The following is a 23,316-nucleotide window of genomic DNA, read 5'->3' on the forward strand; positions in this document are numbered from 1 at the left end:
TGGTATCATCAAAGATGAACTTGTGGGACCTTTTCGGGTTGAGGATGGAGTGAAGCTCAACTCCCAGACCTACTGCCAGTTTCTGGAAGACCCCTTCTTCAAGCAGTGGTACAGAAAGAAGTCGGTCTCGTTCAAGAAAAACATGATTTTCATGCAGGACAATGCTCCATCACATGCATCCAAATACTCCACAGCGTGGCTGGCCAATAAAAATGATGACATGGCCTCCTTGTTCACCTGATCTGAACCCCATAGAGGTCATGAAATGTGAGCTCTACAGGGAGGGAAAGCCGTACACCTCTCTGAACAGTGTCTGGGAGGCTGTGGTGTCTGCTGCACGCAATGTTGATCGTAAACAGATCAAGCAACTGACAGAATCTATGGATGGAAGGCTTTTGAGTGTCATCGTAAAGAAAGGTGGCTATATTGGTCACTGATTTGTTTTTGGTTTTGTTTTTGAATGTCAGAAATGTTTATTTCTAAATTTTGTGTTATATTGGTTTACCTGGTGAAAATAAACAAGTGAGATGGGTATATATTTGTTTTTTATTAAGTTGCCTAATAATTCTGCACAGTAATAGTTACCTGCACAAACAGATATCCTCCTAAGATAGCCAAATCTAAAAAAAACACTCCAACTTCCAAATATATTAAGCTTTGATATTTATGACTCTTTTGGGTTGATTGAGAACATAGTTGTTGTCCAATAATAAAAAGAATCCTCTCAAATACAACTTGTCTAATAATTGTGCACACACTGTGTATATATATATATATATATATATATATAGAATGTCCAAGTACTTTACAACAATGCTAAGCTTCCTTTCCTATTGCCCGAGAAACAACATATCCCATATGCATAGTAGCACATATCTAAGCATTTTATACCATTACTGCAGCACTCAAATGGGTATCTCTTTACTTGGATGGTCCATTGTAGATGCCTCATAGATGCTCACCTGACATTGACTGACATTCAAGTGAGTATGTATTAACTGCGACTAAAGTGGAATGTAAATGAGGTATGGTACCTTAGGTAACCCCAACCCTATCCCTCACCCTTTTTTTAAATAAACCCTAAATCCTAACACTAAACCTAACCTGAACTCTAAATCTAACGTGATCTAAGGTAAAGGTTAGGTTTATGGTTAGGTGTAGGGTTACATTCAATGGACAATAGGAATTTAGTTGAAGATTAGATGAATGTCAGGTGAGCATCTACGAGGCATCTAAAATGGACCCTCCAAGTAAAGCGCTACTCTCGAGTGGTAGTATCCCATGGAATAACACCTCATCCTTGGAGTAGCACAGTACATCAGTCTTGTATTATCACCTGTGTAACCTGCAACTAGTAAGTGCTTATCCATCACCTTGTATTAGCAACTCAGCATGTCTAGAGGCCTGACGGACTGCAATGCTGGGTATTTATTTCAGTTAGAGGCTGCTCTATTTTCTGCATTTTATGGATGCATTAAAATCAGGTTGACCAATCAGAGCTTCTCTGTCATGGTTGCAGACCAAACAAATTAGCATCAAAATGGTGCCAAAACAGCCAGTCTTGTTTGTAGTAGAACATGAAAGCTTATATGATGAGCAGCAAGACATCGGCCATAAAACTGCAGAGGTTAAAGAGAATATATGGGGGAGTAGAGCTGACAGGCTGGGGGATGATGGTGAGAACTGTAAAGAACAGCTACAGAAAGTTGCTTTGTTTGTCTAGGTGCAGCCTAGTTTGTTTGTGTCTACGAAGAACCGCGAACTACATTCAAGCATTCCTTGGTAATGAGCGCTCGTGTGGAGGAGGGAAATTAAAGAAAGCAGAAGTGAACAGGGAGCAGAGAAAAATGAATTTATTAGAGCTGTGGAATTTTTCGCCTCGTTTACAGAGAAGACAAAAAACATCTTGGACTTGGTGTGACGGTTTCACTATGTGCAAAAATTGTTATCCAAAAATGTTATACATGGTGGTAATAGGCCTTTGATCTCCAAACTGTGAATACACTTCACTTTAAACTTGACATGACCGCAGTTAATCTGGACAAGAGCCAATTCACTTAGAAGAAATAGCCCTCTTGTCAGTCGCAGAAGCTCTCCACTGAGCCAGGGAGAACATTTTGGGCCTGATTGCACCTGACATATTATATTTTGTATCTGAATAGTATCTGGATCTACTTTGACCAGATTCTATTTCCACTCCATCCCCACTCTGACCAGATGATATCCAGTTTTACTTCTCAGTGGAAAAAAGCTTACTAATACATACATCACTTCTGTTTTACGTCCTGTAAACAACAGTTTCTCATCCGAACTGTCCTGCTCCAGGAGACTGTGAGCAGTTTTGATGAACGGTGGAGGTTCTGCCACATAATACAACAATAATAGATGGTTCTCGCATTCTTATAACAGCTCTATCAGAAAGTGCAGCTGACTGTTTAAACCACAAGGAAACAAACTCTGTAATACTGCTGTCATGTACTGGTAAATAAGCACAAGTATGCATACACACACACACACACACAGATCAGACCTGTCTCTGACCCCCTCCAGATGTGGTTTGAGAAACCCAGTCAGTTCCCCAGTGGTTGGTTTTTGGTCCCCTTCTATTCTTTTTTCACACTAAACAACTGAGATCAGGATCAGCTGACAGGGTTTCTCACATCACTGCTGCACTGATGACACGTCACCTGTACTGCTCATTTCCACCTTGCTCCTCCAGCTTCTCACAAAGGACATCTGACTGTTTCTTATCTCTTCCTGGACAGAGAGACCAAAGTCTGACATAAAATTTGCACAGTGCAGAACTCCACACTTCTCCAACAGTTCTGCTTCACCATCAACTCCTTCACCGCCCATGTGTACCACTGTGCCAAGAACCTGTGTGATCCTAGACTTATCTTGAACAGACCATCAGACCCTGCAGGTTCCTAGTGTCCACTCACAAATCCACACAAATCCACCAATTAAAGAAGAAAGGTAGATGACTGATACAGAAATCCACTGGTTAAACACAGCGGGAGCCAGAAGATCAGTTTCTCAGCACGTCTTCATATCCTTGTAACTCCAGATGTGAGTCACATACGATCTGGCAAGGAGATGCAATAGAAAGGGAGGACTCCACAGACTGGGGAAATGTTTGAACCGTATTTCTGCGCTGTATTACCACAAAAATATTATTAGAAACATCAAGAAATGTGATATACCTGCGAGTTTGTCGACTCCAGAGGGCGCAGGCCACTATAATAAAGTATAGTAGAAATAATACACAGTGTGGAACTGATGTTCTATCCATGTAGGTGAGCAGACAAGTTACCCCAAAGCTGTCCAGCAGTGCAGGTGCAGTACAAAATGTGCCATCATGTGACTGCTGTAGATACCCACAATGCACCTGAAATTCATTCTCAACAGAATTGAGGTTGGGATGAGGCTCAGAATTGGGTTTATCTTCCAGGTTGAAGTCAGGGGTAGGATTGTGTTTAGGTTCAGGGTTAGTAATACAGGGCTACATTTCATTTGCCGTTCAGGTGCAGTGAAAAGATGGTAGTGAAAGATAAGCTGATCGTCTACAAAGCCTCTACAGGAGACCAAATAAAGGGAACTGAAATAGTGTGTGTGTGTGTGTGTGTGTGTGTGTGTGTGTGTGTGTGCGTGTGTGTGTAGAAAGTCTTCTGCTGGAAAGTGTGCACAGTTCAGCCCCACTACTGCTCTTTCATCTTTGAGAGAGCATGATCAAAGTCAGATGCTGTTAAGTAAAGTGTGTGTGTGTGTGTGTTCTTGTTCGTGTGTGTTCGTGTGTGTGTGTGTGTGTGTGTGTGTGTGTGCGCGCAATGCAATGCAGAACTGTTTCACCTGGCTGTTATTTGCATATTCAGAAGTTTGTATGTGCATATATGTTGTGTGTGTGTGTGTGTGTGTGTGTGTGTGTGTGTGTGTGTGTGTGTGAGAAGTGTAGGATTATTGGATGCTTAACTAAACACTGTGTTTTTCTTCATGCTCTTGCTCTGCAGTTGAGGCTCTTCACCTGGGAACACTGATGGCTGCTCATGGCTACTTCTTCCCCATTTCAGACCATGTGCTCACACTGAAGGATGATGGGACATTTTACAGGTTCCAGGTAATCAGGACCTCATGCATTCTTTCACTCAATAACAGAACATTAGCAGCAGAAATGCAGGTAAATAAAAGTAATCCTTAAACGACCGTTATGGCCTCCAGTGTATGACGTAAGTCTGTTTATTGACCTATGGGCTTCTTTCTTCTCACTTATTGTGGTCATCACATACGTCACACACCTCTGTGTCTCACTCTGGGCTATGAATAGATGTGTGCTCACTTGGTTTTGGCAGAGCCCATCCTGTTCAGAGGCTGCTGCTGAGATTAGAGCCTGTCTGCTCCATTAATAATGTGATTATTTCCATTTAGTTTATGAGGAGGACATCTGGGATTATTGATGACCGGGGTCATTATCATTCCCTCTAGTAATGGTCTCGGCTAAATCAGCGGTGCCCTCTACATGTACTCAAAACTACAAAGCTTGATATTAGCCCTTAACCCTTTCAGCTAAAGGCCTGTATGTAGGTCTATACTTCAATTCCTCATCCTTAAACATTACATATCAGTTTCATAGTAGATACTGAATCATTTATAGTAGATATTGAATCATTTATAATACATACAGGATCATTTTAAATCGTTACTGCATCATTTATTGCTGAAGTATTTGCAGCAGTTACTGCATTATTTATAATAGTTTCTGAATCATTTCTTATAGTCACTGTATCATTTATCATAGCGACAGAATCATTAATAGTAGTCACTGAATCATCTATTTAAATTAGATCCTGATCTACTTATGGTAGCCACGTCACTGAATCATTTATAGCAGATACTGAATTAGTTATAACAGACACTGAAATATTTGTAATAGATCTTGAATCATTTTCATTCCCTCTAGTAATGGTCTCATCTAAATCAGCAGTGCCCTCAACATTTACTCAAATCTACAAAGCTTCACATTAGCCCTCAACCCTTTAAATGCTAAAGACCTGTATGTTGACTGATATAATTCAATTCCTTGCCTTTAAACATTACATAATAGTTTTAGAGTAGATACTGAATCATTTATTGTAGACACTGAACCATTTTTGTGAGTACTGCATTATTTATTATAGTTCCTGAATCATTTCTGGTAGTCACCGAATAATCTATAGTGAGTACTGAATCATTTATAGTAGTCACATCACTGAATCATTTATATGTTACTTAATCATTTATAGCAATGATTTAATCATTCATAGCACATTCTAAATTATTTATAGCAAATACTAAATCATGTATATCAGTTACTTAATCACTTATAGCAATAAATGAATCATTTATAGCTGATTCTGAACTATTTCTATCAATTACAGATATATACAGATATATACTCATATATACTCATATACAGTAGTTACTGAATCATTTGCAGTAGACTGAGAATCACATGTAGTAGTTACTGAAACTCATTCAAATTCAAAACCAGCACCGGTATATGCCCAAACGTTTGTAGACACCTGCTCAGCTAAAGTTGGGTGCTGCAGTAGCATCCACATTTCTTCAGTGAAGGTTTTACACTGCTGTGAGGATTTGATTGCATTCTGCCTCAAGAGCATTAGTGAGGTCAGGTACTGATCACAGACCTTATCATTTAACGTATGAACTCCACTCCAACTTATCTCAAAGGTGTTGGCTGCAGCTCCATCACGCTAAAGAGCACAGTTCTCCTGTTCCAGAGCCAGATGCTGGAGGGCTTTATAGCTGACACTTGGCTTTGAGCATGTTGATCTAACGCACAAGCTAGCAGTAGGCGCACTTTAAAGTAGCTTAACTGACTAACTGGAAGGGGTGTCTGGATACTTTTGGCGACATTGTATCATCACCTGGAAAAAAAATCAAAATAAAGTATCTGCTCTTCTTACAAACAGAAAGATCATATGGATTCAAAGCATCTGTGATTTCTACAGAATCCCTCCGCATGTTTATAATGAGCTACGAATGAGAAACAGAAATGTGAGAAGAGACATTTTGAGGCATTTGTAGTTCTAGGTGGGTTAATACTGTATAACACTGAGTTTACATCAGTAACCGGTGGTACTTCATCTTTCCTGCAGACCCCCTACTTTTGGCCATCAAACTGCTGGGAGCCAGAAAACACGGACTATGGTGAGCGCTCAGCACACACAGTACATTTCTCCGTATTGAGTTTATATGGTTTCAGAAGTCAGGAGTTATTGACTGTATTTGCTGTTTTCTGGAGTAAATGTAAATGTTCTGAATTTAACTTAACTGGAGAACTGGACTGGTGATAGAGCGTAATGCTTAATGGTCGTAGAGCGTAGTGGTCAATGGAGGTAGAATGTAATGCCTAATGGTGGTAGAGCTTGATGGTGAGAGAGCATAATGGTCAGTTGTGGTCAATGATGGTAGAGTGTAATGGTCAGTTGTGGTCAATGGTGGTAGAGCGTAATGGTCAGTTGTGGTCAATGGTGGTAGAGCGTAATGCTAAATGGTGGTAGAGCATAATGGTCAGTGGTGGTAGAGCGTAATGGTCAATGGTGGTAGAGCGTAATGGTCAATGGTGGTAGAGCGTAATGGTCAGTGGTGGTAGAGCGTAATGCTTAGTTGTGGTAGAGCGCAATGGGCAATGGTGGTAGAGCATAATGCTTAATGGTGGTAGAGCGTGATGCTTAGTGGTGGAAGAGCGTAATGGTCAATGGTGGTAGAGCGTAATGCTTAGTGGTGGTAGAGCGTGATGCTTAGTGGTGGTAGAGCGTAATGGTCAATGGTGGTAGAGCGTAATGGTCAATGGTGGTAGAGCGTAATGCTTAGTGGTGGTAGAGCGTAATGGTCAATGGTGGTAGAGCGTAATGCTTAGTGGTGGTAGAGCGTGATGCTTAGTGGTGGTAGAGTGTAATGCTTAGTGGTGGTAGAGCGTGATGCTTAGTGGTGGTAGAGCGTAATGGTCAATGGTGGTAGAGCGTAATGGTCAATGGTGGTAGAGTGTAATGCTTAGTGGTGGTAGAGCGTGATGCTTAGTGGTGGTAGAGCGTAATTTTTAGTGGTGGTAGAGCGTAGTGTTTAGTGGTGGTAGAGCAAGATGCTTAGTGGTGGTAGAGCAAGATGCTTAGTGGCGGTAGAGCGTCATTTTTAGTGGTGGTAAAGCGTAATTTTTAGTGGTGATACAGCGTAGTGCTTAGTGGCGGTAGAGCGTATTTTTTTGTGGCAGTAGAGCGTAATGCTTAGTGGTTGTAGAGCGTAATGCTTAGTGGTGGTAGAGCGTAATGCTTAATGGCGGTAGAGCATAATGGTCAATGGTGGTAGAGTGTAATGGTCAATGGTGGTAGAGAGTAATGCCTAGTTGTGGGTGAGCGTAATTTTTAGTGGTGGTAGAGCGTAATGCTTAGTGGTGGTAGAGTGTAATGGTCAATGGTGGTAGAGCGTAATGCTTAGTGGTGGTAGAGTGTAATGGTCAATGGTGGTAGAGCGTAATGCTTAGTGGTAGTAGAGCGTAATGGTCAATGGTGGTAGAGCGTAATGCTTAGTGGTGGTAGAGTGTAATGGTCAATGGTGGTAGAGCGTAATGCTTAGTGGTGGTAGAGCGTGATGCTTAGTGGTGGTAGAGCGTAATGGTCAATGGTGGTAGAGCGTAATGGTCAATGGTGGTAGAGCGTAATGGGCATTGGTGGTAGAGCGTAATGGTCAATGGTGGTAGAGCGTAATGCTTAGTGGTGGTAGAGCATAATTTTTAGTGGTGGTAGAGTGTAATGGTCAATGGTGGGAGAGTGTAATGCTTAGTGGTGGTAGAGCGTAATGGTCAATGGTGGTAGAGCGTAATGGTCAATGGTGGTAGAGCGTAATGCTTAGTGGTGGTAGAGCGTAATGCTTAGTGGTGGTAGAGCGTAATTTTTAGTGGTGGTAGAGCGTAGTGTTTAGTGGTGGCAGAGCAAGATGCTTAGTGGTGGTAGAGTGTAATGCTTAGTGGTGGTAGAGCGTAATTTTTAGTGGCGGTAGAGCGTAATGGTCAATGGTGGTAGAGTGTAATGCTTAGTGGTGGTAGAGCGTGATGCTTAGTGGTGGTAGCGCGTAATTTTTAGTGGTGGTAGAGCGTAGTGTTTAGTGGTGGCAGAGCAAGATGCTTAGTGGCGGTAGAGCAAGATGCTTAGTGGCGGTAGAGCGTCATTTTTAGTGGCGGTAGAGCGTAATTTTTAGTGGTGATACAGCGTAGTACTTAGTGGCGGTAGAGCGTAATTTTTTGTGGTGGTAGAGCGTAATGCTTAGTGGTTGTAGAGCGTAATGCTTAGTGGTGGTAGAGCGTAATGCTTAGTGGTGGTAGAGCGTAATGCTTAGTGGTGGTAGAGCGTAATGGTAAATGGTGGTAGAGTGTAATGGTCAATGGTGGTAGAGTGTAATGCCTAGTGGTGGTAGAGCGTAATTTTTAGTGGTGGTAGAGGGGGATAGCATGGTTTGTGCACTTTTCTTTTAGGCACATTTTCTAAATGTGTGGGCATGCAAACATACACACACACACACACACACACACACACACACACATACACACACACACACACACAGATGCACTTCTTTATGTCCGTGCCCACACTGTTTATGTCCGTGCCCACACTGTACAGACAAATTTGGAAACAAGACCTAATGAGGATTCTGAGAGAGAAAACATCAACAAATACAGCTGCATTTCCACTAGAGGGAGACTGATGTAACCCGCTGTAATCTCTCTCTCTCTCTCTCTCTCTCTCTCTCTCTCTCTCTCTCAATATTCTTCCTCCTCTTGTTTCTCCATTTCTCTCCCCCTCTCTCTCCCCCTGTGTATATTCAGCAGTACTGTACAGTATATATGTGATGCTGTAGGATGCAGGGGGCGAATGGAGCGAGAGAGTGATGTAGGAGTGCAAAAGTAGAGACAGCATCAGTTAACTTTACCCATTTCTCTACTTTAACCCTTGATCACGGTAACGCTGAAATTCTGAGGTTTATGCAATCCTGTTCCAAAATTAAGTTCTAAGAGCAGCAGATGATGCCACAGAGCGGCAACACGCCTCTCTCTCTTCTCTTCTCTTCTCTTCTCTTCTCGTCTTATCTATTCTTTTTTTTTCTACGCTAAAAAGATAAACATGAGAACATCATTTCCACATAAACACAATATATAAAACATTATCCCAGTCACTGCTTCGATGAAGTCAACAAAGGCAGACTATTGGTAGTAGACTGTATTCATGTGTTAGTGAAGTAGATGTTTAGACTTTAGTAAACGCAGTGCAGCACTTTCCTCAGTCTGCTGTTACTCTCTTTGCTTGTTCTGTTCTCTACAAGTGTACCTTGTAGTCTGTAACTGGCTACGCTTGTCCTACACCTTGGAGACAGAGGCTGAATCGATGAACAGTGTGTACATGCTGTAAGAGAATGAGCTGGCCAGAGCGGACAGACATGTCTGGGGTCATAAGTATCAGTATTCTCAGAATATACAGAAACATACATCTTCTCCCCTCTCCTCTTCTCCCCTCTATTCCTCTCCCTTCTCCTCTTCTCCCCTCTCCTCTTCTCCTCTCTTCTCTCCTCTTCTCCTCTCTTCTCTCCTCTTCTCCCCTGTCCTCTCCTCTTCTCCTCTCTTCTCTCCTCTTCTCCCCTGTCCTCTCCTCTTCTCCTCTCTTCTCTCCTCTTCTCCTCTGTCCTCTCCTCTTCTCCTCTCTTCTCTTCTCTTCTCCCCTCTCCTCTCCTCTTCTCCTCTCTTCTCTCCTCTTCTCCCATCTTCTCTCTTCTCCCCTCTCCTCTCTTATCCTCTCTTCTCTCCTTTTCTCTTCTCTTCTCTCCTCTTCTCCTCTCCTCTCCTCTTCTTTTCTCTCCTCTTCTCTTCTCTTCTCTTCTCTTCTCTTCTCTTCTCCTTTCTCCTCTCCTATCCTCTTCTCTTCTCCTTTCATCTCCTTCTTCTCTTTACTTATGTTCTCTTCTCTTCTCCTTTCTCCTCTCCTCTCCTCTTCTCTTCTCTTCTCTTCTTCTTTCATCTCCTTCTTCTCTTCACTTATCTTTTCTTCTCTTCTCCTTTCATCTCCTTCTTCTCTTCACTTATCTTTTCTTTTCTTCTCTTCTCCTTTCTCCTCTTCTCTTCTCTCCTCTCCTCTCCTCTTATCTTCTCCTCTCCTCCCTTCTCTTCTCTTCTCTTCTCTCTCTTCTCTTCTCTCTCCTCGCCTCTCCTCTCCTCTCCTCTCCTCTCCTCTTCTCTTCTCTTCTCTTCTCTTCTCTTCTCTTCTCTTCTCTCCTCTGTACTTTTCACTTCTTCACTCTCTTCTCATCTCTTGTCTTCTCTTCTATTCTGTTCTCTCCTATCTTCTCTTCTTCTGTTCTCTTCTTTTTTCTTCTCTTTTTTGGAAAGAATCAGTTATAATGTAATTAATCATGTAATCTCTCTTTCTCTCTCTCTCACTCTCTCTCTCTCTCTCTCTCTCTCTCTCTCTCTCTCTCTCTCTCTCTCTCTCTCGACCTCTCTGCAGCTGTATACCTCTGCAAACGAACAATGCAAAACAAAGCCCGGCTGGAGCTGGCTGACTACGAAGCTGTAAGCATCGCCCCCCCCCCCCCCCCCCGTTACTCCTACACTCCTTCTCATCATCACTTTATTGTGTATTAATGTGCTTCTGCTCAGAGCCCTCTTCTTCTTGTTTATTTCTGTCAGGGATTAAAGAGAGTGGGGCTGTGTGTTACGCATTTTAATCATAGCCTTTTTTCTCAAGCTCGGGTCAGACTTCACTGACAGCGATCCGGAATGCAATATAGGCCTTATTACATATAATCATAAGAGTGTGGATAATTAGAAGTAACAGTGAGTTTTCTCTGTCTGCAGTATCATAGTACAGTGAAGAGTGTGTGAACATAAGCGTGTGTGTATGTGTGTTTCAGGAGAGTTTAGCGCGACTACAGAGAGCCTTCGCACGGAAATGGGAGTTTATATTTATGCAAGCAGAAGCACAAGCTAAGTGAGTATTCACGGCCCAGAGGCAAACGTACTCAGTCTGTATTGCAGATTTCACAGCGGGACCACTGCATTGCAGAGACTCTAGATGCAACACTTGAAACGGAAATCTTCTATATGTTCCAGACAGCATGGTCCAACCTTACCAGCTCATACAAACAGTGCAAACAGTCATTTGCAAAAGCAAAATACTTTGCTCACATGATCCTGCGTAGTAAAAAATCTGATTGTGGCTCATTAGGTTGTCTCTCATTTTTTAGATTGAGATCCTTCACATTCAACAGAAGTTGATTTGGCATTATTTGGACACAACGTTTTGTAGACCCTGTTTGGAAACATGTGGCTAAATTCTCTTGTGGTAAGAGCTGAACTTGAATTTGGAAAGTGTTAGTTCCTGTGTCCTTTCTGAAGGTACTAAGTACCTTCAGTAATGTAGGGCTCGTCTGGCTTGAAGCTCGTCTTGTGCTTTTAATCAGTTCATTATTTATGTAAAATTTTCTGTTAAGGCATTATGATGGGGTGGAGAATACACCCAGCGTATCAGAGCTGCACCAGCAACAAAAAGCAGCCTGGAAATTTGCTGTCAATGTGTCTTGAAATTGATACACCGAGGATGTGGTGCACACAGAAGGTGAAGACATATAGCTATTGGTTAACTTCTAACTTCCTCCGCACACGCTGGCGAATTCCGTTCAGCTCGGCTCTCGTTGGTTGACAGCTGCCTTTCCCACCAGAGATTGGGTGTCATTAATATTAAATATGTTTCATATTTACGATTCACAGTCTTAACCCAGACTGCTCTGGGAGAAGGTCGGAGAACTAAAGATCGATTTATATACAGCACACACTACAGGACGATTTGGGAAAATCAGCTTTTACATTCACTCTGAAATCGGGGCTGATTGTTCTGCAGTGTGGGCCAGGCATTACTGTTTCTCAGGTCACTTGTATTTACCTGATCCGATCTGAAAATATAAAGCCGTAATATCATCTAAGAAAAAAAAAGATAAAAAGGTAAAAGTGCACATATTTGTCACTGTACAGCAAAATGTATCCACCACATTTAACCCATCTGTGGTAGTGAACAAACACACTAGTGAACTAGGGGCAGTGAGTACACACTCACACCCAGAGTGGTGGGCAGCCAACTCCAGCGCCCGGGGAGCAGAGAGGGTAAAGGCCTAACAGTGGCAGCTTGCCGAGCCCGGGAATCGAACCCACAACCCTGTTATCAATAGCCTGGCGCTCTAATCGCTGAGCCACAACTGCCCCTAAGAAATTGTGATATAAAAAAACACCATACTAATGGGATACTAAATAGAAGTACATAACATCATAATACAAGAAGATAAGTCAAGTCAAGTCAGTCAGATTTATTTGTATAGCTTTTTACAACTGTTGTCGTCACAAAGCAACTTGACATAATTAGTAATTAATAAATGACAGAGACAAAAAGAAGAAGTAACGTAAGACATGAAGGATCAAAGACCCCCAGTGAGCAAGCTAATGGTGACAGTGGCAAGGAAAAACTCCCTCAGAGCTGGAGGAAGAAACCTTGGGAGGAACCAAGACTCACAAGGGGGACCCGACCCGTCCTCCTCTGGTCAGAACTATTTATTAATTATTGATAAAAATGACCAAACCAGATACAGCAGATAGTTAATAGTGGTGATATTAATAGTGGCAGATAGTTAAGAGTCCATTTAGGTTTTAACGTGGTCATTAAACAGGTAGCAGTGGTAGGAGGGTGTGCCGCTGGTCTGGTATGGGTGGTGGTGGGTTGGGGGTCTGATGGTCGGATTGGTAGATGGCAGCTGGTCTATAAAAGGACAAAATCCCCAACAGTCCATTCCCCTTCCCCTGCTCATTCCCCATCCCCTGGAGTCTACTCACCCATTACATCACAAGCTTTATCAGGTAGGTACCTCACCTCCAGTGTTGCTGTGGCCCTTTATGATCCGATCAGCAACACTTCCTTCTATAGGTACACATTTAACTAGTCAAGTCATGTCAAGTCAAGTCAAATTTATTTGTATAGCTTTTTACAACTGTTGTTGTAACAAAGCAGCTTTACATAATTAGTAGTTAGTAAAAGACACAAAGAAAGAAAACAGAAGAAGACATGAAAGATCCAAGACCCCCAGTGAGCAGCTAACGGCGACAGTGGCAAGAAAAAACTCCCTCAGAGCTGGAGGAAGAAACCTTGGGGGGAAGCAAGACTCAGAAGGGGGACCTGATCCATCCTCCTCTGGGCACTATTTATAAATTATTGATTGATTGATTGATTGAACTGTTCTGATCATAATCATAGTATATTAATCATGGTGTAGTATAAATGAATACAGTCATGGCAGTGATGGTCAGAGTAGTGACAGTTAATAGTGGTAATATTAGTTTATATAGTGGCAGATAGTTACGAGTCCATTTAGGTTTTAACATTGTCATTAAACAGGTAGCAGTGGTAGGAGGGTGTGCCGCTGGTCTGGTATGGGTGGTGGTGGGGGTGGGGCCTGCTGGTCAGGCTGGTAGGTGTCAGCTGGACTGACGCAGGTAGAGGGGATCTCAGCGGGCAGTCTTCCAGCAGGTCAGGCTGGGTGACCATTTATTACACGAACATGCGAAGATCCTACACCTACCAGTTAAGGTTGCTGTGGCTGTCCCAGACCCACTTCTCTCTACGCCCAAGCTCCCAGGATTCTACTCACAACCTCAAATACGTACTTTTCAGTAGGATGGCTCCATGAATGTATGTAATGCTGGCATAGTTTCAATTTCTAAGTCTAAGGCATAGAAATTTTGATAATATTATAGAAATATTAAAGAAACATCTATAATAGATATCTATAATCTATATATACATTATAGATATCTATAATCTATAATAGAATATGTGAAATTTCATAGCTTTATAATGATTGTCTCTTCACTGCTGTAGCAAAATGTGAGAAATGGCGTAAAGATTAACAACAGTCAATCAATGAGTATCCAAACATTTGACTGGGCTGTGTACAGACTGTGGCTCTTCTGTTGCTGCACAGTCTATCAGCCACCCTGTAGCTCATTCATCATTGGAAAAGACCACCATGTTAGGACCACCTCTGACCACATAGGAGTGGACTGTTTTCAGTACAAACAGTAGTGACCCTGACATTGGCATGATGGCGTGGGTGATACCAGTATAAGTGTATCAGGCACAGTGGTTTTGCTGGGGTTTTCACACACTGCAGTGTCGCTGCGAGGTTGAGAGAGGGTCCACTACCAATAAATATTCAGACAATAGAGACTTGGTGGTCAGAAACTGACCACTGATACAGAGCCTGAGGATGGATAATGGAGATTGTCTCCAGAATGAACTGTTTTGTTAATCTTCCTCAGCAACAGCTTTCGTCTTCTTTTCCTGTTTGCTGCATGTCTTCTGCTTCCCTGCACCCAGAGTCGACAAGAAGCGGGACAAAATCGAACGGAAGATCCTGGACAGTCAGGAGCGGGCGTTCTGGGATGTGCACAGACCCGTGGTGAGCTGCTGCTTCATTTCACTTCCAGCTGTTCAGGTCTCATTTCCCCAAAGCTCTGCAGAGTTATGATCCGATTAGCTGTTCACCATGATGAACCCAACTCTGATCTGTACTGGGTTAACCTCTCATTATTAAGTTATTAATCATAAGATTTATAAGTGACTCAGTTACTACTGTGAGTTATTCCATAACTGTAGGTCATCTGTTCAGGCAGTCTTTCAGTAGTAACTGTCTAGTGAGATTAATACAGCATCAGTCTCCAGTGCATCTGTAGTTTTATAGCTTTGCAGTCATAACTGTAGTGTGGTTTTAATCCAGTATGAATCTGCAGTGTGTGTGTGTGTGTGTGTGTAGTTTTTACAGTCTTTTTGTAGTATCTGTGGTGTGACTTTAATCCAGTATGAATCTACTGTGTGTGTGTGTGTGTGTGTGTGTGTGTGTGTGTGTGTGTGTGTGTGTGTGTGGTTTTTACAGTCTTTTTGTAGTATCTGTTGTGTGACTTTAATCCAGTATGAATCTACTGTGTGTGTGTGTGTGTGTGTGTGTGTGTGTGTAGTTTTTACAGTCTTTTTGTAGTATCTGTGGTGTGACTTTAATCCAGTATGAATCTGAAGTGTGTGTGTGTGTGTGTGTGTGTGTGTGTGTGTGTAGTTTTTACAGTCTTTTTGTAGTATCTGTGGTGTGACTTTAATCCAGTATGAATCTACTGTGTGTGTGTGTGTGTGTGTGGTTTTTACAGTCTTATTGTAGTATCTGTTGTGTGACTTTAATCCAGTATGAATCTACTGTGTGTGTGTGTGTGTGTGTGTGTGTGGTTTTTACAGTCTTTTTGTAGTATCTGTTGTGTGACTTTAATTCAGTATGAATCTACTGTGTGTGTGTGTGTGTGTGTGGTTTTGACAGTATTTTTGTAGTATCTGTTGTGTGACTTTAATCCAGTATGAATCTACTGTGTGTGTGTGTGTGTGTGTGTGTGTGTGTGTGGTTTTGACAGTATTTTTGTAGTATCTGTTGTGTGACTTTAATCCAGTATGAATCTACTGTGTGTGTGTGTGTGTGTGTGTGTGTGTGTGTGTGTGAAGATTTTACCGCCTTTCTATGGAGCAGTGTTTGACAGAACATTGAGAAAAATGTGTCGAGTTAGGGGTGACTTTTGAGGAGCTTGTAAGTGAGTGTATATTATTATGCGCCTTTTTTAATGAATGAAAGAGCCTATGCAAATTAATCTAATTAAGAGTGAAGTTTTTAATGAATGGAAGAGCATATGTAAATTAGGTCCAATTAGGTCAAGACTTTTCACTGAGAGAATATAATGAATATAGATTAATCTAATTAAAGATGTTCTGTTTATGTCTTTTATTTGTTTATATGTCGCTGTGGGTGTGGGTGTGTGTGTGTGTGTGTGTGTGTGTGTTCACACCTCTGCTCCAGGAATGACTGAAATGATTCTTTGACCCATATTTTACCATTTTAACCTGTTTACTGTCTCAGCAGTGAAGGCTCAGCATTGATTATTCTCAGCACTGCCACTATGGCTCACTATGTGTATATTGTATGTGTATTATTCTGTATGGGACTTGTCATGTGTTTGTAAATATTATTTTCTAAAAATATATTTATGTGCTTATGTATGTGTTTGTTTATAGTACATGCATACTTTCTTCTTCTGTCTATTCTGTTGTGTTCAACTCCAGTCAGTATCACACAGCATTTCTGTTTGTTCTGCATCTGTAAGTAAATGGGACATGCAGGCTTGTGTATACCTCTGACGGGTGAGAGGATGATGTTCATGAGTCACAGTTGAGTCTCTGGAGTGTGGGACTGAGCGGAGTCTCTGGGGTGTGGAACCGAGTTGATTCTCAGGTCTCTGGGGTGCAAGTCTGAGTTCAGTCTCTAGGTGCCAGTCTGAATTGAACCTCAAATCTCTAGGGTTCGGGTCTGAGTCAGGTTTCTTAAGTCTTAAATCAGCATTATGCAAGAATTTGCATTTCTTGCTCCTGGATGCCCCCTACAGTCAGGAATTTAAGCCAACACTCAAGGTCACACTTTACACATGCATTTCTGGAAAAGCTGGGAGATCTAGAACTGGCATCTGAAGGTAAAGAAGCATGTGGGCTGAGTTGGTAGAGTTTGAAATTTGAAAATATGACTTACGCAGTGTTAGGCAATTCTCACAAGCGTTACCCTGCACACTTCGCATAGCAGTGCGCCGAGCCCAGCAGAGCAATGAGAGAGGTGATATTAGATAAACACCACATCCTAATATGATCCCAGATACTATTAAATGAGTACCACATTCTATTAGGTAAGCACCAGATGCTATTAGGTGAGTACCAGAAACTATTAGGTGAGAACCACATATAGTACTAGTAGATGGCCACCATATACTACTAGATATGCACCAGAAACTATTATATGTGAATCACATACTAGTAAGTCAGCACCAGATACTATGAGTTGAACATCATATACAGTACTAGTAGAAGGCCACCACACTATTAGGTGAGAACCACATACTATTAGGAGAACACCAGATATTATGAGGTAAGCACCATGTGCTATTAGGTGAGCACCACATACAGTACATTAACATTTTCATTTACGGCATTTAGCAGACGCTCTTATCCAGAGCGACTTACAAAAGTGCTTTGCTATTTACTTAAGAAAAACCTCAGCTAGTTTGAATAGACTAAAAATTCAAAGATACCTCTAAGTTTAGACATTACTAAACAAAAGTCAATAAGGTGACCACTCTGCAGCATTAGTAGATGGCCACCAGATGCTATTAGGTGAGAACCACATACTATTAGGTGAGCACCAGATACAGTACTAGTAGATTGCCACCACATACTATTAGGTGAGAACCACATACTATTAGGTGAGCACCAGATACTAATCATGCTGAAGCTGCTATTTTGAGGACAATTGCTACATCATGTAACTTTAAAGCCTTAAAGTTACATGATGTAGCAATTGTCCTCAAAATAGGTTTCGAATCGAGTCGTAAGTCTTTTAAGTGCAAGTTCTAGTCAAGACGTGAGTCAGTCAATGTGTGACTCAAGATTGAGACACTGACTTGAGTCCCTGTCACTGGTGAGAGGTCATAAGCCTTCATTGCTAGCTCACATTTTGTCTTGCTTTCTGTCTCTCTCTATCTATATCACTCTCCCATGCACAGCAACCCCCACCCTTCTCTATACACACGCTGCCCTTGTCAGAGTCAGGGTCCTCTCTCATTTCCTCATTAGCACCCTGTGGGTTTCACTGAATATGCAAACACACACACACACACACACATGTGCTGTCTGTCTGATCAGCCTCTGCACACGCAATTGGAGATGGCAGGCTGAGTTTGTGCAGCAGCACTCTGACGAGTGTGAGTTTTGTACTGAATTGTAATTTGATTATATGGATGTTTCTCAGCAGACTCCGAATGCATACTGGTACTCCAGCAGACGGCAGACAGCCTCACACTCCTCTCCACACTAGATTTCTCTGTCTGTCTATTTATCAGTTCATTCCTTTGTTCATTTGTTTATTTCCCCATCCATCCATCCCTCCATCCATATGCACAGATATCTCCATTATTCCTTTAACTTCTCTGTCTACCTATTAATTTTTATGTTACTCTTCTACTTCTACATCATCTGTCAACTCATTTGTCCATTCTCTCATTTCTCCACCTTCCATCCATTAATCCATCTTTCTATTCTTGTCTGTCCCTTCTTTAGTTTAGTATTCTGCCCATCCTTCCATCTATTTATCAATTCAGCTACATCCATCCCTCTTTTCCTCCCTCCCTACATCCATCTATCCATCCATTCATCCCTCCATCTATCGTTTCATATGTTCAATGCATTCTTCCATTCCTTCCTCCCTACCTCCATTCCTACATCCACATATCTATCCATACATCCATCCCTCTCTTCCTCCCTACCGACATCCATCCTTTCCTCCTTCCTTTCATCCATCCCTCCATCAATCCCTACATCCATCTATTGCTTTATGTGTTCATTGCATTTTTCCATCCATCTCTCCCTCCCACCTTCTGTCCATCTGCCCATCCATCCATTCATCTATCTCTCTATCAATCCATCCCTCTCTTCCTCCATCCATCCATTCATCCATCCCTCTCTTCCTCCATCCATCCCTACATTGCTTCATGTGTTCATTCCACCCATCCGTTCATCCATCCATCCATACATCCGTTTCATCTGTTTAATGAATTCCTCCATACATTCCTCCATCCCTACATCCATCCCATTCCTCCCTCCCTCTCTCCACCCATCCCTCCGTCAATCCCTACATGCACATATTCATTCATCCATCCTTCCCTCCCTCATTACATCCATCACTCCATCAATCCCTTAATCCATACACCCCTTCTTTCATTCGTCCATCTGTCCATCCATCCATCCCTCACTCCCTTCTTCCATCCATCCATCCATCCACTTTTTAATCCATCTGTCCATCCCTCTTTCCATTCATCCGTCCCTACATCCATCGCTTCACATATTCATTGCTTTCTTCCATCCATCCATCCATCCATCCATCCATCCAACTGTCCCTCCATCCCTACATCCACACATCCATTCATTCATCCCTCCCTTTTCCCCTCCCTACATCCATCTCTCCCTTCCTCCTACAGCCACCCCTCCCTCAACCCCTACATTCATACATTGCTTCATGTGTTCATTGCACCCATCCATCCATCCAAACCTCCTTCCATTCATCCATCTGTCCATCAGTCGTTCCCTCACTCCCTTCTATCCCTCCAACGTTTACTCCATCTGTCCATCCATTTTTCCATCCTTCCATCCATCCCTACATCCATCTCTTCATATGTTCCTTCCATTCTACCATCCATCTTTCCGTTTCTATCATGTCACTTCAGTAGTATATCAGGACTGTGTGTGTGTGTGTATGTGTATGTACGTTTGTGTGTGTGTGTGTGTGTGTGTGCCATCATGACACCCTAAGAGGTGTGATATATAGCTCTGAGAAATCTGTCACTGTTGGTTTCTGTCCAGAGAGTGCAATGATTTAATCACGCTGTGTGTGTGTGAGAGAGTATATATATGTGTGTGTGTTAGAGAGAGAAAGAGCGAGCGAAAGAGAGAGTGAGAGAGAGACTACACACACTCACTAGAACATTTCTCATTCAGACAGTATGATGACACTTCATTTAAAATCTCAGTCACACAAGAGAGAGAGAGATTAGAGACATGAGCTGTTTTATTCAAACACAAAAGAGCAGCTGAGTCTGAGAGAGAGAGAGAGAAAGAAAGAGAGAGAGAGAGAGAGAGAGCGAGAGAGAGAGACATAGACAGAGAGAGAAAGAGTCTATCTCACTCTGCGCTCGACCACTCTCTGATTGGAAACACAGAGCACTGGTTGTATCTGGTAATAGTGTTCACTTGTTTGGTGATAGAAGCAGGTTTGTTTATGTGATGAAGTTCTCGGTCTTGGAATGTGATCGTAGGATGAGGATCATGTGATCGTAAAAAGTAGAGAGAGAGAGAGAGAGAGAGAGAGACATTTATTGCATGTACAGTGGTTGGGCATCTGCTGAGATAGAGCCATTGTAATGTAAAGAGAGTGTAAATGACAGTATTTGCATTGGAAATAATTTACACACTACCAGTAATGGACCAGTTTTTCCTCGCGGTTTCTGGAGTGTGGGTCAGTGTTTGTTTGTGTTGGATGGGGGATGAACCCATAAACAACTTTCTTTTCACAGAACACATTTTGAGAACTGTCCTGTGAAGTGCAGGTTTTGCACGCTCTTAGTAAACACAGGACTTAATCTGGTGACTGTGTGGGCCGTGTTATCTGAATTTCCACAAACCAATTGCTACAGTGCTGTGAAAAATTTGTTAACCACCTCCTGTTTCACTGGGTTTTTGCATATTTGGGACATTCAATGTTTTCAATCTTCATTTTGAAATTGTATCGTCAATGTCACACAAAAATCTCTATTTTTGCCATTTTTCATTTATTTAAAAAATAGGAATCTGGCAGTTGTTATATGACTTGTAAGATTTCATGATGAATAGACCAATAGAAATGCTCCAAAATGATGTGAAAATGAGTTTTTGTCCCATTGACTAACACCTTGCAGGGGTTGGTATTTAAGGTGGTGGTGTTTAAGGTAGTTGCATGAAGATGATCAGGCTATAAATACCAGTGGGGTGTGTGATGGGATTCATAGATTGCATATATCCTAGTGAGTGTCTGGTTGGGTGTGTGGAAAATGGGTTGCAAAGGAGATGTTAATGATTGGCAAAAAGGAACAAAGCATGCCCGAGGCCGTAGTGTGAAGGAAGTAGCTGAATCTGCAGGTGTATGGAAGCGTAAGGTCACACGGGTCTACCAGCAGTGGCAGAAATCCCTACAGTCTACAGGAAACTCTCGCCAGAATTGTGGCCGAAAGATGAAACTGACAGACTGGGGCTGCAGGCATGTTTCATGGCTTGTAAATGAAAATCGCTTCATATTCAGGATTCAAGAACTTCTTCTATAAGTCAACTTCTGAGTACACTCAACAGGGAACTGCAAACCATGAACATATGGAGCAGAGTGGCACGCAAGTAGGCCTTTGCTCACTTCTGCTCAAGAATGAGGAGACTTTCCTGCCACTGGTGGTAGACCAGAATGACCGTATGCTTCCATTCAAATTCAGCTACTTCCTTCATACTGTGGTCTTGGGCACACTCAAATGTAATCACTCCTTTTAGCCAATCATTAACATCTGCTTTGCAACCCATTTTCCACACATCCAACGAGACCCTCACTGCACTGCACCCCTCTTCTCAATCTGTGAATCCTGTCACACACCCTGCAGGTGTTTATAGCCTGATGATCCTCGGGCATCGCCATCTGCAGGAGCGTGCAGTTACTCCCCTAAACCTTAAACACGCAAGGGGTGCTTATAATTAATTAAGTTTGACAAATGTACATAAACAGAAGAAACCAGGAGAGAACCAATTGGAACCTTGGAACATCCAGTCCCTTCTAAGTGAACAGACGTCCTAGATTTCAGACAACTGCTGAACATCAATGTGTGACGTGCATCTGAGCAATTACTGTGTGACCGATCTATTATTGTATGTTATTGGACATTTCTTGTCCGTGCACAGTCAGACTGGTAAAGAACCTCAAACACTGATTCAGACTGAAATCGGAGCCAAAGCAAGCGGCCTCCCCGACTCCTGAAGTGAGTCAACTGTCTCCTCATGTTTATTTGCCCACAGATATGAGTGGGAATCAGGTCAGCCACTCTTTTATTCGGTGATTGAATCTGCGTCTCAAAGAGGGACGAGCGTCTCGTGTTTGTTTCTTGCTTGCCCAGCGAACAGCAGAATGTGACTCAGATTAATGACTTGTTATTCCTCTGATCGTCTGCAGCCCGGCTGTGTGAACACCACAGAAGCCGACATCAAAAAGTCCTCCAGGATGAAGCAGCCTCACAAGACGCGGAAGGTAAACTTTGGTTATAATATTTGGAGTGGTGGTGTCATTTAAAATCAAGTACAGCAGTACAACAGTAATAATAATAATAATAATTATAATAATAATGATAATAATAGTGGTAGGGCAATGGTGTCTCAGCGGGTAGCGCACCAGGTTATTGATGACAGGGTTATGGGTCCGCTACTCAGACTGTGTGGCAATCTGCCACTGTTTGGCCCTTCAGCAAGGTCCTTAACCCTCCCTGCTCCCTGGGTGCCTCAACAATGGCTGCCCTCTGTTCCAGACACATGTGCTCACTGTCACTGTGTGTTTACTCACTAGTGTGTATGTGTGTGTGTGTTTACTGCACAGATGGGTTAATGGCCATACAACACTAATAGTGAATGTAGTTGTTTTTGTATTATCTACAAAGATGGTGGTGAAATTACAAATGTGGACTATCTATTATTATTATTATTATTATTATTATTATTATTATTATTATCATTAGTAGTAATAGTAGTGTTTATACAGCATCTTTCATTCGTAGAAATGCAGCATGTTAAATAAAAACATAAATAAAGCTGTCTGTACAGATCAGTGATGTCAGGTGTCTGTGATGAATCAGAATTTTACAGGTTACAGATCCAGCACCTGTACTTCGTTTTACTGTTAGTCCTCTGTAGATCCTCCTGTTCACTGTAAGTGCTGGTTGTAGAGCTGTAGTGCTGGTAGTGGATTTCCGCAGGTGCAGACACCCCCCTCCATCAGTGAACATCCGGGGTATGAACATCGAGAGTGTGGACTCTTATAAATACCTGGGTGTTCATCTGAACAACAAACTGGACTGGTCAGTCAACACTGCTGCTCTCTACAAGAAAGGCCAGAGCAGACTCTACCTGCTGAGGAGATTGAGGTCCTTTGGAGTGCAGGGAGCACTTCTGAGGACGTTCTTCGACACAGTGGTGGCATCTGCCATCTTTTATGGAGTGGTCTGCTGGGGTAGTAGCATCTCGACGGCAGATAAGAAGAGACTGGACAAACTCATAAAGAGGGCCGGCTCTGTCCTGGGGTGCTTCTTAGACCCAGTGCAGGTGGTGGGAGACAGGAGGATGACAGCCAAGCTGGCATCCATGCGGAAGAACAGCTCCCACCCCATGCATGAGACTCTGGCAGCACTGGGCAGCTCCTTTAGCGACAGACTGCTTCACCCCAAGTGTGTGAAGGAGCGGTATCGCAGGTCCTTCCTTCCTGCTGCCGTCAGACTGCACAACAAACACTGCTCCCAACGGACCACATACACACACACTTAACTACACACACATG

At 42.4% G+C, this 23,316-nt stretch overlaps 1 protein-coding gene across 2 annotated transcripts in view; it reads left to right on the plus strand.

Moving 5' to 3' along the window:
* The window catches only part of rgs7b (regulator of G protein signaling 7b), a 132,658-nt gene that overhangs the window by 89,023 nt on the left and 20,319 nt on the right, over nt 1-23,316 (plus strand). For both annotated transcript variants that reach the window (XM_072667046.1, XM_072667045.1), the window contains exons 5-10: nt 4,008-4,114; nt 6,153-6,204; nt 10,545-10,609; nt 10,951-11,027; nt 14,457-14,538; nt 21,946-22,020. In XM_072667046.1, the coding sequence (XP_072523147.1) occupies nt 4,008-4,114; nt 6,153-6,204; nt 10,545-10,609; nt 10,951-11,027; nt 14,457-14,538; nt 21,946-22,020 (458 nt within the window). The remainder of the gene's footprint in view (nt 1-4,007; nt 4,115-6,152; nt 6,205-10,544; nt 10,610-10,950; nt 11,028-14,456; nt 14,539-21,945; nt 22,021-23,316) is intronic.

The sequence above is a fragment of the Salminus brasiliensis genome, chromosome 22 (assembly GCF_030463535.1).
Source record: "Salminus brasiliensis chromosome 22, fSalBra1.hap2, whole genome shotgun sequence".
NCBI classification, from domain to species: Eukaryota; Metazoa; Chordata; class Actinopteri; order Characiformes; family Bryconidae; genus Salminus; species Salminus brasiliensis.